General features: G+C 49.3%; 1 protein-coding gene across 2 annotated transcripts in view; it reads left to right on the forward strand.

Annotated features, from left to right (window-relative positions):
• Positions 1 to 14943, forward strand: part of CILP (cartilage intermediate layer protein) — a 195402-nt gene extending 180459 nt beyond the window's left edge. The window contains exons 3-9 of one of the 2 annotated variants that reach the window (XM_032175147.2): positions 1851 to 1943; positions 2568 to 2837; positions 4147 to 4326; positions 5037 to 5351; positions 6147 to 6255; positions 7587 to 7744; positions 10623 to 13679. In XM_032175147.2, coding sequence (XP_032031038.1) covers positions 1862 to 1943; positions 2568 to 2837; positions 4147 to 4326; positions 5037 to 5351; positions 6147 to 6255; positions 7587 to 7744; positions 10623 to 12991 — 3483 coding nt within the window. In that variant the 5' untranslated portion in view covers positions 1851 to 1861 and the 3' untranslated portion in view covers positions 12992 to 13679. Of the gene's footprint in view, positions 1 to 1850; positions 1944 to 2567; positions 2838 to 4146; positions 4327 to 5036; positions 5352 to 6146; positions 6256 to 7586; positions 7745 to 10622 lie in introns of both variants that reach the window. The other variant, XM_032175146.2, reaches the window with a different exon arrangement.
• The last annotated feature ends 937 nt before the right edge of the window (positions 14944 to 15880 follow it).

Raw genomic sequence — 15880 nt, forward strand, 5'->3', positions numbered from 1 at the left:
GTATCTGCCTCAAGACACAGCAAGGCCTTAAGAAACTGAGGCCACTTTATGGATTTATTCATAATTTATACCCTGTTTGTTTTTCTCCAAAACTTGAGATTGTTCCCATTATTAAAACTCACAAAACAGAACCTTTATATGAGAAGAGGGATGAGCAGTCATTCAGAGGGAGGAAAAAAAGATAAGAGGGTTATTTTTAGCCCCCGAGTACTAAATTGAGCTCTGAGCTTCCTGGCAGCCAAAGTAATAGGGAATCACAGGGGATCAGTGAAATCTCAGAAGCAGGTTTGGGGTTTGGTCTGTTTTTAGTTTTATGAAAATTCTTTTGGCCCAAAGCTCAATTTCATTTAGACCCTGCTGCCAAATTTCACAGACACACCAGAACCCCTTCCGGTCTCCTTGCCCTCTGACTGCATCCTCTGGAGATACTGAGCTCTGGAAGGAACTGGTAGAAAGAATTTTTCTAGTGGAACAGAAGACTTCCCAAGGCATCTAAGCGTCAGCCCTCCCCTGCACACTCTCTCCCACCTCCTCCACTTCCTCTCCTGATTTCTAAGCACATACTCAGGTAAAGCAAAAAAAAAAAAAAAAAAAAAAAAAAAAAGAAGCTCAAAACCCTCCTTTAAAGCTGTATGCCTTGCAGTATTTGTGGCTACAAATGCAGGAACAAAGGCTGTCTCAGCCTGGAGCCAACCCCTGTGTGTGCCTGCCTTCTGCCTTGCTCTTTCCACCCTGACAGCTGCTGCTTGTGAAGATTAACATTCAACCATCTGAGGGGAGATCAGATTAGGTTGATTAAAAGAGCTCCTATCACCCCAATTAAGCAGCATAGAGAATTCTGATTTGGCTCCTGGAGTAAGCGTTAATTGCCTGTCAAAGCTTCTGCAGCCCTCTGCTCTGCATTCTCCTTCCCATTCTGGAGACCCCAACCCAGCCTCAGGTAGGGTACAGCTGGAACTGCTTGTGGCCCGAGGACCCTGTACCCATCCTCAGGCAGTCCCTGCCAGCCTCGTATGGAAAATTGAGGACCACTGCCCCAATTAGGCCATAGGAGTCTTTTATGGGAGAATGGACTCCCAAGGGAAAGTAAATGGCCATCTATTGTGGCGTTGAGCTAAAAGAAGTTGCTAACACTTATTCAGCATGCATTATGTGCTAGGTGTTCTAAGTGGATTTTATGAATGAGCTTATTTAATCCTCACAATCCTCTAAGGCAGGAGCTATTATTATCCTTATTTTATGATGAGAGAACATGGGGTCAGGTGGGTTAAGTAACTTGCCCAAAGTCACACAGTTAGAAAGTGGCAGAGCCTCAGGAGCTCACACTGTCAATCTGCATATACTTCAGAGGCTTTTACGTTCTAGCTCATGGAATCCTCATGCCAACTGAATCACCCTGCGAGGTGGGAATTAATATCTCCATTTTACAGATGAGGAAAACAAAGCTCCATTTTGCCAAGAAGGTTAGGTGCAGACACGAAAGCAGAAGTCCCAGGCCACTGGCTGCTCAGGAGCATCTGATAATCCATTTCTAGAACAAGAGTGAAAAGGGAGCTACCATTCATTGAGTGTGCACTACAAGCCAGGTCTCTTTACATTCATTATCACCTGAATAATGCACCAGGACCCTAGGATGCAGCAATTATTAGTGCATTCCTATTTTATGGGGAAACAGGCTCAGAGGAGTAAAACTTTTCTGAGATTGCACAGCAGTAAGTAGCAGAGCGAGGTTTGAACCCATGCCCGGTGCTCATGCTCCATCCACTACCTCACACTGTTTCCCTGCATCTTGAGGAATGCTGTAACTTCCAGTCCTGGCCTCTCACTTAGCTTCTCCTCCTGGCCCTCAGGGAGACAGACGATGCTCACCCAGTCGGTAAGAAGAGTCCAGCCTGGGAAGAGGAACCCCAGCATCTTTGCCAAGCCTGCCGACACCCTGGAGAGTGAGTTGTGGCTGAAGCAGGGAGGGGCTGGAGGGGCAGCCTTTAACGAGCTTCCTAAGTGGATCTCTGAAGCCAGGGCATGATGTCAGGGTTCCATGGAAACCCACTTTTACAAGCATTTGGCCTCCATCTCTGTCCAGCCGAGGAACTTAGTATATAAGACAGCTCAGAATCAGGAATCTGCCTGATACCTTTCAGGAATGCTGTGGAGCTTGCTGGGGCCAGAGCACAGGCTGGTGGGAAGGGAGTGGGGAGATAGATGAGTATGGAGAGATGGTTGGGGACAGCTCACCAGCACCCTGAATGCCTAGCTAGAGGATCTTACAGCTGGAGGTGATGTGGCTTGAGCCACATGAAGAAAGCTTACCCTGACTGCAGGGTTGGGGATGGGTGTGAATGGCATTGAGGAGGAGCCTTGATGTAGAAAGTGACTGACATGGTTCAGCCAGGCTGATGAGAGCTTGAATGGAGGCCTCAGCAGTGGCAGGTGTAAGAGGGGATCGGAGAGATACTGGAGAGACAAATGTGACAGGGCCTGAGGCCAGCTGGGGGTGGGTGAGAGGGAAAGGAGAACTGGAGCGCACCAGGATCACAGCTCCTCCACAATTTGGCTATGTCTCTCAGGCCCTGGTGAGTGGACAACATGGTTCAACATTGACTACCCAGGCGGGAAGGGCGACTATGAGCGGCTGGACGCCATTCGCTTCTACTATGGGGACCGTGTATGTGCCCGTCCCCTGCGGCTAGAGGCTCGGACCACTGACTGGACACCTGCGGGCAGCACTGGCCAGGTGGTCCATGGTAGTCCCCGTGAGGGTTTCTGGTGCCTCAACAGGGAGCAGCGGCCTGGCCAGAACTGCTCTAATTACACCGTACGCTTCCTCTGCCCACCAGGTAAGCCAGAACACCTCCACCCCCACCCGCTACTTCCCACTAGCCTCGACTCAGGGAGAGGGGGAACCTGCCTCTGGCCACCAGAACTCTCAGCATCACACACATGCGTGTGCTTGGACTCTCTGATAATAACCAAGTAGTGCCATTAGTGCCAGAACCTTCCCAATCGTGTTTTGTGTTTATGGGTACTCTCTATTCAACCTATTTTATTGTGTTTGAGTGGCACCATGGTGAAGACCACAGGCTCTGAAGTGGGGCTGCTTGGGTTTGAATTCTGAGCCTGCAATATGACGTGTCCCCTAGACAAATTTTCTGAAATTCTCTTTGTCTCAGGTTTCTCATATGTGACACCTGGGTAATAGTAAGTCTTCATAGGGGTTTTTAATGAGGATTAAATGGTATGAATGCAGAGGCTTAACCCAAGTAAATGCTCACTGAGTGTTAGTTTCTATTCTTGTTCCTATGTGCCAGATACTGTGCTAGTTATCCACATTATTCAACCTTTACAACTGACCTTTGAGAGATCTCCATCTTGACAAGTTACACGAGGTTCAGAGAATCTAGGTAACTTCTCACGATTCCATAGCTGATAAGGCAGAGCTGGGGTTGAACCATGTCCGTGTTTGCAGAGTCTATGCATTTATATCCCCTCCCACCATGGATAATACAGATGTTACGGGGAGCAGGCCTGCTCCCTTCTTGGATGGGGATCTTCTCCCTTAGGGTGCCACAAGATCCCCCAGGCCCAGACGCCAGTGGTGGTCATCTGGGGTGAGAGCTCAGGGTGGGTGGTCATCTGGGGTGGGAGCTCAGGCTGATCTGAGCAAGGTGTGAAGACCCCATTCTTGTACACAGGCCTCAGGCCGGAGGTGAGGAAGGTGGGCAGAAAGGGACTTCTTGTCCAAGTCGTTGCATGTTGCAGGCCCCGACTTCCCAGGGGTCCCTGACTTCCCAGGGAGTCCTTCCATAGGAGCATGTGGCTGTTTCCACACTGGTGAAGAAGAAAGATGGTGCTATCCCTGCATATCCTAGGACAGCATATCAAAGTCCCAGTGCTTGGCCAACAAGCACCGCTCAGGGCCACCCCTAGCCCATATGGTGCCTCTGTGCAAATTAGAGACCTCACTTCCTCAAGAATTTTGACTTCCATCTGTTGGAAAAATCATTGCAGTAAATATAAATATCAGTGACATCTATGACATAAATGGAAACCTTGTCTTTACCAGAGAAGAAACAGCCTCAGGGTCAGATTTCCTGACAGAGTCCCCTCAAGAGGGAAATCAGACCGTCTGCTGATCTCACTTTGCAGGATCCCTGCGCCGAGACACAGAGGGCATCTGGAGCCCATGGTCTCCCTGGAGCAAGTGCTCAGCTGCCTGTGGTCAGACTGGGGTCCAGACTCGCACACGCACTTGCTTGGCAGAGACGGTGTCGCTGTGCAGTGAGGCCACCGAAGAGGGTCAGCACTGCATGGGCCAGGACTGTACAGGTACCACTCTCCCTCCTGGCACTGGGCAGGGTGTGGTGGGTGAGGCTGAAGAATGAGCGGGGAGTTAGAGGGTCAGTTTGAGACTGATGGATTCCTTCATTTACTTACTCACCATGTATTAACTGAGCATCTATTATGTGTCCTAATGAGAGATATACAGGATAATATAGGAACACAGGGCAGGGTCAATTATCATAGCCTGGGGGAATCCAGGAGCGCTTCCTAGAGGAGGTGTTTTGGGCTAAGTTTTTGTTGTTGTTGTTGTTGTTGTTTTGAGACAGAGTCTTGCTCCATTGCCCAGGCTGGAGTGCAATGGCGCAATCTTGGCTTACTCCAGCCTCCGCCTCCTGGGTTTAAGCGATTCTACTTTCTCAGCCTCCCTAGTAGCTGGGATTACAGGTGTGTGTCACCATGCCCAGCTAATTTTTGTATTTTTTGTAGAGACGAGGTTTCACCATGTTGGCCAGGCTGGTCTCAAACTCCTGACCTCAGGTGAGCCACCCACCTTGGCCTCCCAAAGTCCTGGGATTACAGGTATGAGCCACCATGCCTGGCCTTGGGGTAAGTTTTAAAGGATGAGTAGGAGTTAGTCATGCAGGCTGATAAGGGGGGGTAGCAAAGGCCAAGGAGGAGAGGAAGTGATCAGTGATGTGGCTGAAGGAATGCCAGAATCCATAGAATCCCTGCTGATATGGCCCCTTGTCCCACAGCCTGTGACCTGACCTGCCCAATGGGCCAGGTGAATGCTGACTGTGATGCCTGCATGTGCCAGGACTTCATGCTTCATGGGGCTGTCTCCCTTCCTGGAGGTGCCCCAGCCTCAGGGGCCACTGTCTACCTGCTGACCAAGACGCCGAAGCTGCTGACCCGGACAGACAGTGATGGGAGATTCCGAATCCCTGGCTTGTGCCCTGATGGCAAAAGCATCCTGAAGATCACAAAGGTCAAGTTTGCCCCCATTGTACGCACAATGCCCAAGACTAGACTGAAGGCAGCCACCATCAAGGCAGAGTTTGTGAGGGCAGGTAACTAAATTCTCTGGGGTAGGGCTGGTGAGAAGGTCCAGATTTTTAAATAAAGGGATTATAGTGCTAAAAGCTGGCTTCCCAGCTAACTTGGAGTAAAACTCCAAATCCTTACCATGGCCCGCATGGCCCTGTATTATCTGGCCCTCCACTTCTTCTCTGCTCTCCTCTCCTGTTACTCGCTCCACACCAAATCACTCTACTCCAACTGCAGTGGGCTCCTATCTGCTCCTCAAACACACAGGCACACTCCTGCCTCAGGTCCTTTGTGCTTGCTGCATGTATTCTGTTCAGAATGTTCTTCCCATAGATATTGGCGTGGCTTGCTCCCTCAAATATATGAGGTCTTCCCTGGCCACCTTATTAACAGTCAATACAATATAGTGTGAGGTTTGGAGGTCACAGAGAGAAAGGCTTGGGAAGTTCAGAAATGGTGCAGGATGGCCAGAAAATTCTGCCAGGGGCAGCAGAACATGAATATTGCACTATTCAGAACAGTCAGTTCTGTCTCAATGGTAGTGCCTAGGAATCTTGGCTGACACAAGGTCCCCTTGTTTCACCACTGACCCACCCAGATGCTGCTTGACAGGCCATGGGAGAGGTCCCAGGATGGGGGGTGTGGACGGATAGACTCCACTCTGAACCAATTCCCTTAGGACCAATGGAGATGGGCTGGGGGTAGGGGTGAAGCCTTACAATTTTCACACCATCAAAGACCCTGAGGGAGCAAGGCTCTGTAGAACCTGTCACACACACACACAAACCCAAAATGCTATTTCTCATCTTCTGTCCCAGAGACTCCATACATGGTGATGAACCCTGAGACAAAAGCACGGAGAGCCGGGCAGAGTGTGTCCCTGTGCTGTAAGGCCACAGGGAAGCCCAGTCCGGACAAGTATTTTTGGTGCGTATTCTGCTAGCTACCCTGCCCGATTCTCCTCTTGAAAACCAGAGCTTCTTGCATTGGGTCTGGACTTATTAATGAGAACAATAACCAACAGAATAAAGTTACAAGTAAGGCAGTGGTACAGAGCCCGGATGTTGGGACTTACAAATGGGAGCCATGGGGTTGGGAGCCAGACAACCAGCAAGCTCTCTCATTGTACCCTCAAAGCTGGGGGAACCCTTTGGCCAGGCACAGTGGCTCATGCCTGTAATCCCAGCACTTCGGGAGGCTGTGGCAGGTGGATTGCTTGAGCCCAGGAGCTCTAGACCAGCCTGGACAACATGGTAAAGCCCTGTCTCTATAAAAAATGTAAAAAATTAGCCAGATGTGCAGGCTTGTGTTTCTAGTACCAGCTACTTGGGAGGATGAGGTAGGAGGATCACTTGAGTCCAGGAGGCAGAGGTTGCAGTGAGCTGTGATCACGCCACTGCACTCCAGCCTGGGTGACAGTGTGTGACCTTGTCTAAAAAAAAAAAAAAAAGCTGGGGTCCCCTGGAGCATCTCTGGTCTTGGGGGTCTAGACTTGTATATCATCAGGACACAGAACAAAGATCCTAGGTCCTGCTTTTCCCAATAAAAGCAAACAAGGGGCCAGGCATGGTGGCTCATGCCTGTAATTCCAGCACGTTGGGAGGCCGAGGAGGGTGGGTCACTTAAGGTCAGGAGTTCGAGACCAGCCTGGCCAACATGGTGAAACCCCATATCTACTAAAAATACAAAAATTAGCTGGGTGTGGCGGCACATGCCTGTAATCCCAGCTACTCGGGAGGCTAAGGCAGGAGAATCGCTTGAACCTGGGAGGTGGCGGTTGTAGTGAGTCAAGATCGTGCCACTGTACTCTAGCCTAGGTGACAGAGCAAGACTCTGTCTCAAAAAAAAAAAAAAAAATGCAAACAAGGGCAGAATCCCTTATGGCTGTGAGTCCTTTATCCTTCACAAACATTTTATAGCCACTGTCTTATTTGACCCATCCAACAATCCTGTGAAGTCAGCTAGAAGTCATTGCTGACATTTTATAGACCAGAAAGCTGAAGCACAGATCGGTGGGATGGAGCGGGGGAGGTTGTCCAAGCATCCCCAGCCAGGTACATGGTAGGACTGGGACTTAGAACCAAGCTCCTTGTTTCCCAGGCCAATTAGTGCTCTTGGATGAGCCAAGTCAAAGGTGATATTGACATTTGTGGGAACCCACTCATCATCTGTCTTCTTGGCTGCCTGCTCCTGGCACTTTTCCAGGAATACCTGCCCTCCCACTGCCCATTCAGGTTCCACCTCTCCATCCCTTGCAGGTATCATAATGACACATTGCTGGATCCTTCCCTCTACAAGCATGAGAGCAAGCTGGTGCTGAGGAAACTGCAGCAGGACCAGGCTGGGGAGTACTTTTGCAAGGCCCAGAGTGATGCTGGGGCTGTGAAGTCCAAGGTTGCCCAGCTGATTGTCATAGGTAAGCCTGTCTGGGTCCTTGGGGGCCCTGGGTCTGCAACAGGGCTGGCTGAGCACCCCGGTGTGCATAACTATGCAGTAAAAGCTAAGGCTTTTCTTTTTTCTTTTCTTTTCTTTTTTTTTTTTTTTTTTTTTTGAGATGGAGTCTCACTCTGTCACCCAGGCTGGAGTGCAGTGGCACCATCTCAGCTCACTGCAACCTCTGCCTCCCGGGTTCAAGTGATTCTGCCTCAGCCTCCTGAATAGCTGGGATTACAGGCGTGTACCACCACGCCTGGCTAATTTTTATATTTTTAGTAGAGATGGTGTTTCGCCATGTGGGCCAGGCTGGTCTTGAACTCCTGACCTCCAGTGATCCACCCCTTTCGGCCTCCCGAAGTGCTGGGATTACATGCGTGAACCACCGTGCCTGGCCAAGCTCAGGTTTTTCTGTACTGTGCACAGTGCCAGGACCTCTAGGACATAACGATGGTACAGATCTGAATCCTACCACCATGGAGCCATCATTTGAGGAGGAGTGAAGACATGTAAATAAGAGACAAACAAGATAGAAAAATGCAGCTAAGGCCAGGTGTGGCGGCTCACACCTGTAATCCTAGCACTTTGGGAGGCCAAGGTGGATGGATCACCTGAGGTTTGGAGTTCGAGACCAGCCTGGACAACATGGTGAAATCCTGCGTCTACTAAAAATACAAAAATTAGCCAGGCATGGTGGCATGTGCCTGTAATCCCAGCTACTCAGGAGGCTGAGGTAGTAGAATCGCTTGAACCCAGGAGGCAGAGGTTGCAGTGAGCCGAGTTCACGCCACTGCACTCCAGCCTGGGAAACAGAGCAAGACTGTCTCAAAAAAAAAGAAGAAGAAAAGAAAAATGCAGCTAAAATAGGATATAAGGAGCTGTGAACTCTAATAGATGGTAGATACCTCCCAGGTGGGAGTGACCATGGATGGCTACTTGAGGGAGCAGCTTTCCAGCTGGGGCTTAAATAATGGTTCTCAGCTTTGGCTGCCCATCGGTATGACCTGATTGGGTTTTAAAAAATACTGATGCCTCAGTCTTACCTCCAGAGAGTCTGACTTAATTGGTCTGAGATGTGACCTGGGCATGCATAGTTTAAAACCTCCCCATGTGATTCCAATTTGCAACCAAGGTTAGAACCCCTGGTCTTAAAGAATGGGCAGGGATTGTGTATGTGGAGGTGAGCGTGTTCCAGATTGAGGGGCCAGCATGGGTAAAGATATAGAAGTGGGAACTGAGGGGGCTTTGCAAGAAAGGGTGATCTAGAGCTGGCTTCAAGAAGAGAACTGGATGGGGAGAGATTAGAGGCCAAAGACCAATCAGGGGCCTGTCTTTAGAAAATGAGTAGCAAGGAAGATAGCTTAGTACTTGGCCTAAACAAAACAAAATGCAGAAAAGGACAGAATGTATTGGAAGGCTCCTGGACTACTTCAGACTCTTAAAAAGTTGAGCAACGGACCTCAGGGCAGACAAGACACAGAGTACTCTGGACGTTGGCAGAGATATGGAGCCCTCAGCAGTGGTCCCAACCCATCACATCAAGGCTCCCTGTTTGCTACAGTAATTTTTAATACTATTTTATTATTCTGAAGTTAAATTTACAGATAACTACATATAATTTCCAAATGTGTATGTGCATGGTCCTAACTATAAAACAAAGGATAAACTTTTTTAATTTTAATACAAAATAGTGTGTATTCCCATATCTAAATGCTTTGGCACATTGACACGAGAAGACAAACCAAGAAGTTAGCCACTTGCACTTAAATCCAGGGTCACCATAAACATGACTGCTACAAATGCTGATGGTTGGAGGTATCATTCTGGCATTCACAGTCCTTAGGTAATGGTGTTGTAGAAACGTGATTTTCCTGAGATGAGGAACAATTCTTGGTATTGTTCTGAGCTAAACAAAGTATAATCTTAGCTCAATTTATATGGTAGTTGCATTCTTGAAAAATTCAGTATATGGTTAAAGCCATGTAAAAGATACTAGGCTCTGATCTTTTAATTTGTTTTAGACAGGGTCTTGCTCTGTCGCCCAGGCTGGAGGGTAGTGGCACATTCATGGCTAACTGCAGCATTGACCTTCCAGGCTCAAGCAATCCTCCCACCTCAGCCTCCCGAGTAGCTGGGACTACAGGCATGTGCACCACGCCCAGCTGATTTTTGTATTTTTTGTAGAGGCAGGGTTTCATCATGTTGCCCTGGCTGGTCTCGAACTCCTGGGCTCAAGCAACCCACCCACTTTGGCCTCCCAAATTGTTGGGATAACAGATGTGAGCCACTGCATCCGGCCAAAGCTCTGATCACTTTAAACAGGTTTTCTACCTACATGAATGTCTGGTGGGATATGTGAAAGTCGTTCAGAACACAGAGATTCTTTATGTAGAACAGTGCCAGGCATTGCGGGACATAGAACATCAATGGCCCCTAGCCACAATATGCCAGTAGCATCCCCAATTTTGGTGATAACCCAAAACACCTTCATAAATTTTTGAGACCCCTCCATTGAGACAAACCGCCACTATAGTGGTCTCATCAACCAACTGTTTCCCCGTGTGCCCAACGGGGCCTGTGTGCCTGCCTTCTGTGATGACCAGTCCCCTGATGCCTACTCTGCCTATGTCTTGGCAAGCCTGGCTGGGGAGGAACTGCAAGCAGTGGAGTCTTCTCCTCAACTCTGGTCACTCAATCCAATAATAGCTGTTCCATCTCCCTCAGAGAGTTCTGTGAGAATGAGAGTCATGGATATACAAGTCCTTTGAAAACCATAGAATACTGTAGAGAGGTGAGGTTGAGGTACTCTTTGTGTAGGATGTAAACTTACATCGTAATTTCCACACCATTTCCCTCCACAGCACCTGACGAGACTCCTTGCAACCCAGTTCCTGAGAGCTATCTTATCCGGTTGCCCCATGATTGCTTTCAGAATGCCACCAACTCCTTCTACTATGACGTGGGACGCTGCCCTGTCAAGACCTGTGTAGGGCAGCAGGATAATGGGATCAGGTGCCGTGATGCTGTGCAGAACTGCTGTGGCATCTCCAAGACAGAGGAGAGAGAGATCCAGTGCAGTGGCTACACGCTACCCACCAAGGTGGCCAAGGAGTGCAGCTGCCAGCGGTGTACGGAAACTCGGAGCATCGTGCGGGGCCGTGTCAGTGCTGCTGACAATGGGGAGCCCATGCGCTTTGGCCATGTGTACATGGGGAATAGCCGTGTAAGCATGACTGGCTACAAGGGCACTTTCACCCTCCATGTCCCCCAGGACACTGAGAGGCTGGTGCTCACATTTGTGGACAGGCTGCAGAAGTTTGTCAACACCACCAAAGTGCTACCTTTCAACAAGAAGGGGAGTGCCGTGTTCCATGAAATCAAGATGCTTCGTCGGAAAGAGCCCATCACTTTGGAAGCCATGGAGACCAACATCATCCCCCTGGGGGAAGTGGTTGGTGAAGACCCCATGGCTGAACTGGAGATTCCATCCAGGAGTTTCTACAGGCAGAATGGGGAGCCCTACACAGGAAAAGTGAAGGCCAGTGTGACCTTCCTGGATCCCCGGAATATTTCCACAGCCACAGCTGCCCAGAGTGACCTGAACTTCATCAATGACGAAGGAGACACTTTCCCCCTTCGGACGTATGGCATGTTCTCTGTGGACTTCAGAGATGAGGTCACCTCAGAGCCACTTAATGCTGGCAAAGTGAAGGTCCACCTCGACTCGACCCAGGTCAAGATGCCAGAGCACATATCCACAGTGAAACTCTGGTCACTCAATCCAGACACAGGGCTGTGGGAGGAGGAAGGGGATTTCAAATTTGAAAATCAAAGGAGGAACAAAAGAGAAGACAGAACCTTTCTGGTGGGCAACATGGAGATTCGTGAGAGGAGGCTCTTTAACCTGGATGTTCCTGAAAGCAGGCGGTGCTTTGTTAAGGTGAGGGCCTACCGGAGTGAGAGGTTCTTGCCTAGTGAGCAGATCCAGGGGGTTGTGATCTCTGTGATTAACCTGGAGCCTAGAACTGGCTTCTTGTCCAACCCTAGGGTCTGGGGCCGCTTTGACAGTGTCATCACAGGCCCCAATGGGGCCTGTGTGCCTGCCTTCTGTGATGACCAGTCCCCTGATGCCTACTCTGCCTATGTCTTGGCAAGCCTGGCTGGGGAGGAACTGCAAGCAGTGGAGTCTTCTCCTAAATTCAACCCAAATGCAATCGGCGTCCCTCAGCCCTATCTCAACAAGCTCAACTACCGTCGGACGGACCATGAGGATCCACGGGTTAAAAAGACAGCTTTCCAGATTAGCATGGCCAAGCCAAGGCCCAACTCAGCTGAGGAGAGCAATGGGCCCATCTATGCCTTTGAGAACCTCCGGGCATGTGAAGAGGCACCGCCCAGTGCAGCCCACTTCCGGTTCTACCAGATTGAGGGGGATCGATATGACTACAACACAGTTCCCTTCAACGAAGATGACCCTATGAGCTGGACTGAAGACTATCTGGCATGGTGGCCAAAGCCGATGGAATTCAGGGCCTGCTATATCAAGGTGAAGATTGTGGGGCCACTGGAAGTGAATGTGCGATCCCGCAACATGGGGGGCACTCATCGGCGGACAGTGGGGAAGCTGTATGGAATCCGAGATGTGAGGAGCACTCGGGACAGGGACCAGCCCAATGTCTCAGCTGCCTGTCTGGAGTTCAAGTGCAGTGGGATGCTCTATGATCAGGACCGTGTGGACCGCACCCTGGTGAAGGTCATCCCCCAGGGCAGCTGCCGTCGAGCCAGTGTGAACCCCATGCTGCATGAGTACCTGGTCAACCACTTGCCACTTGCAGTCAACAACGACACCAGTGAGTACACCATGCTGGCACCCTTGGACCCACTGGGCCACAACTATGGCATCTACACTGTCACTGACCAGGACCCTCGCACAGCCAAGGAGATCGCGCTTGGCCGGTGCTTTGATGGCACATCCGATGGCTCCTCCAGAATCATGAAGAGCAATGTGGGAGTAGCCCTCACCTTCAACTGTGTAGAGAGGCAAGTAGGTCGCCAGAGTGCCTTCCAGTACCTCCAAAGCACCCCAGCGCGGTCCCCTGCTGCAGGCACTGTCCAAGGAAGAGTGCCCTCAAGGAGGCAGCAGCGAGCGAGCAGGGGTGGCCAGCGCCAGCGTGGAGTGGTGGCCTCTCTGAGATTTCCTACAGTTGCTCAACAGCCCCTGATCAACTAAGTTTTGTGGTACGTCACTCTCTTCTCCCCTCATTTCATGTGACAGCCATTGTGAGACTGACACACAAACTGTCACTTGGTTAATTTAAGCACATCTGTTTTCGTGCAATTTGCTTGTTTGTTTCTTCATGCCTTTACTTACTTTGTCCCATGATACTGATTGGCACTTGGCCCCCAAAATGGCACAATAAAGCCCCTTTGTGAAACTGTTCTTTAAATGAAACACAAGAAATTGGCCACTGGTAAAACTTTAGCTTCAACTGTACTTCATTTAATGCCATTAATGCAAATATACTTCCTCTTCTTTTTGCATGGTTTTGCCCACCTCTGCAATAGTGATAATCTGATGCTGAAGATCAAATAACCAATATAAAGCATATTTCTTGGCCTTGCTCCACAGGACGTAAGCAAGCCTTGATCATAGTTCATACATATAAATTGTGGTGAAATAAAGAAATAAAATACAATACTTTTACTTGAAATGTAAATAACTTATTTATTTCTTTGCTAAATTTGGAATTCTGGTGCACATTCAAAGTTAAGCTATTAAATATAGGGTAATCATAGTTCTTCTACCAAGTCTGGAAAGAACATCTCCTGGTATCCACAATTACACCAGGTTGCTAATTGTATTTGTATGTTTCCCTTTGCATTTGCTTTTGTTCTTGCTAGAAACCCAGTGTAGCCCAGGGCAGATGTCAATAAATGCATATTCTGTATTTTGATTCTGAGGCCACTGTCCTGTCTTTTAACTATTAAAGTGAGCCAGCTGCTCAGAGGAGTACAGGGGCCTCTGGAAAGCAGTCACGGGTGGTCTAAGTCCTGGCCCCCTAAGTTACAGGGCAGGGCAACATAGGCACACACTCCAGCAGTCAAGTTTGTTCTCATGGATCACATTTTCCGTTTGCAGAAAAAAGCAGATTCCTGGAGTTGTGAGCGTGTTCTGGGCTCCTGAGCAAGACTAAAAACACGTCCCGATTTTTTTCTTTCCTTCTTTCCAATACTTTGGAGCTTATACAAGGCTTGGCCCAGGGTCTGACAAGCTGGCCAAGTGGTCCTTTGGCTCCCCCAACAGCCTGTTGCCTTCTCCAGCTGGGCTGGCTGGCCTCACTCAGAAATGATGGGCTTTTACTTTTTTCTTTATGCTCTTCTAAAGATGTTCAACTTTTCCAGACACCAGATCTCTGTTGTGTGTTACAGACCCTGTCCCTGGAGCAAAACAAGTGGTCCAAACGGGGAGAATTTTGGTTTTGGAAAAGGTATTTGGTTTAAAATAGTAAATCAGAGCCCCGTAGGTGGTGCCAGAGCAATCTCAGCGGCACTACAGTCAGGGTAGTGGGGTGTGGGGTTGGATAGGATGCACTCACTGCCCCTATCCCAACCCCTCCAGAATCTGTCAGGCAAGAGGCCAAAGGGTTTGGGAGAAGACAGGATACTGTTTACAATCAGGACAAAAAGCCTTCCCTGATGCCCTGGCCAGCCTAGTGCAGCTTCTTTACCCATCTCTGGCCTGGGCTGGATTTGTACTCTTGGATCACCATCTGCCCGGCTCCTGGGAATTTGGTTTGTAATCAATTAGAAATTTCTCTAGCTGAGCACATCACAACAACCACAGAAAAAGCAAGCATCTGCAGGAGTGAGGACTAGTGGCCTTGTGATTGCAACTTGACCCACTTCCAGACTCCACATCTGTCCCACTGCTCCCAGGAAGCAGCTCTCACTGACTGCTTGGGGAGGCTTGACTGCCCCTGTTGTCAGTGTACAGCTATCTGCAGCACTGTCGCCCCAGCCACTTCAGGAGCCAGAGTGCCTGCTGCTTCAACCTGACCACCAGTTCCCTTCAAACTCACAGGGAGGGGGTGCTGGGGAAGGTGGGCTGACTGGTTCCCCACTCTAGGGCACTTTCCTTGCTGTTCTCAATTGAGGGCCTGAATAAATGGACTCCAGCACACAACATCTGATGCCTGACTCTTTCCTTCACTCGCCAAACATTTATTGAGTGCCAAACCATGTATGCAAGTAGACAAGCTTTTATGAGGTAGTACAAAATATACTACATGTCGTGGCATCAGACTTTGAGGAAGCAGTGGTCAGAGAAGTCTTCTTAGAAAAGGTGACATCTAATTTGAGGTCTGAATGATAGCTAGGAGCTGGCCTGCTAATGGTTTGGCTTTCAGGAGCAAGAGGCACAAGCAGAAACAGATGTGCAAAAGCAGGGACTGCAGGCTGAGTGGGGCTCGCAGGCAGATACCTCTCTTTCAGACAAGGGAACACTTTTTTTGAGACGCAGTTTCTCTCTTTCGCCTAGGTTGGAGTGCAGTGGTGCGATCTTGGCTCACTGCAACCTCTGCCCCCGGGGTTCAAGCGATTCTCCTGCCTCAGCCTCCCAAAGTGCTGGGATTACAGGTGTGAACCGCCACCCAGCCTAGCCAGCATTCTTGAGTTGAACTCATGATACTTAATTCCTAAGAGTCTTACCTCCAAAATCAAATGTGCTCCTTGCTAGCTGTGTAACTTTCCCCTGGACCTCAATTTACTCACCTACAAATGAAGGATTTCTAAAGCCCTTTTCATGATTTTCAGTGAGGCTAATAGCACCATTCCCAGGATGCTTTCAGTTCATCAAACCACTGTCGATTCCTCGGTTGTTCCCCTGTGGAGTCTGCACACTGGATGGACAAAATGCTCATCTCAGGAAAGCCCTAGCATTTCAGTCTCAGCCTACTGATCACCCTGTTACTGAGTGCGAATTCTATGAAGGTGGGTACCGTATGGCATGGAGGAAGGGAACAGGCAGGTAGATGAGCAGATCAGGTTGTTTCTGTTTACAAACAAGGGAGTTTTCAAACAATGTTCTCTCAAGTTCAAAGAGTTCTAGCAGCTGGGGTGA

The sequence above is a fragment of the Hylobates moloch genome, unplaced genomic scaffold, assembly GCF_009828535.3.
Source record: "Hylobates moloch isolate HMO894 unplaced genomic scaffold, HMol_V3 SCAFFOLD_14, whole genome shotgun sequence".
NCBI lineage: Eukaryota > Metazoa > Chordata > Mammalia > Primates > Hylobatidae > Hylobates > Hylobates moloch.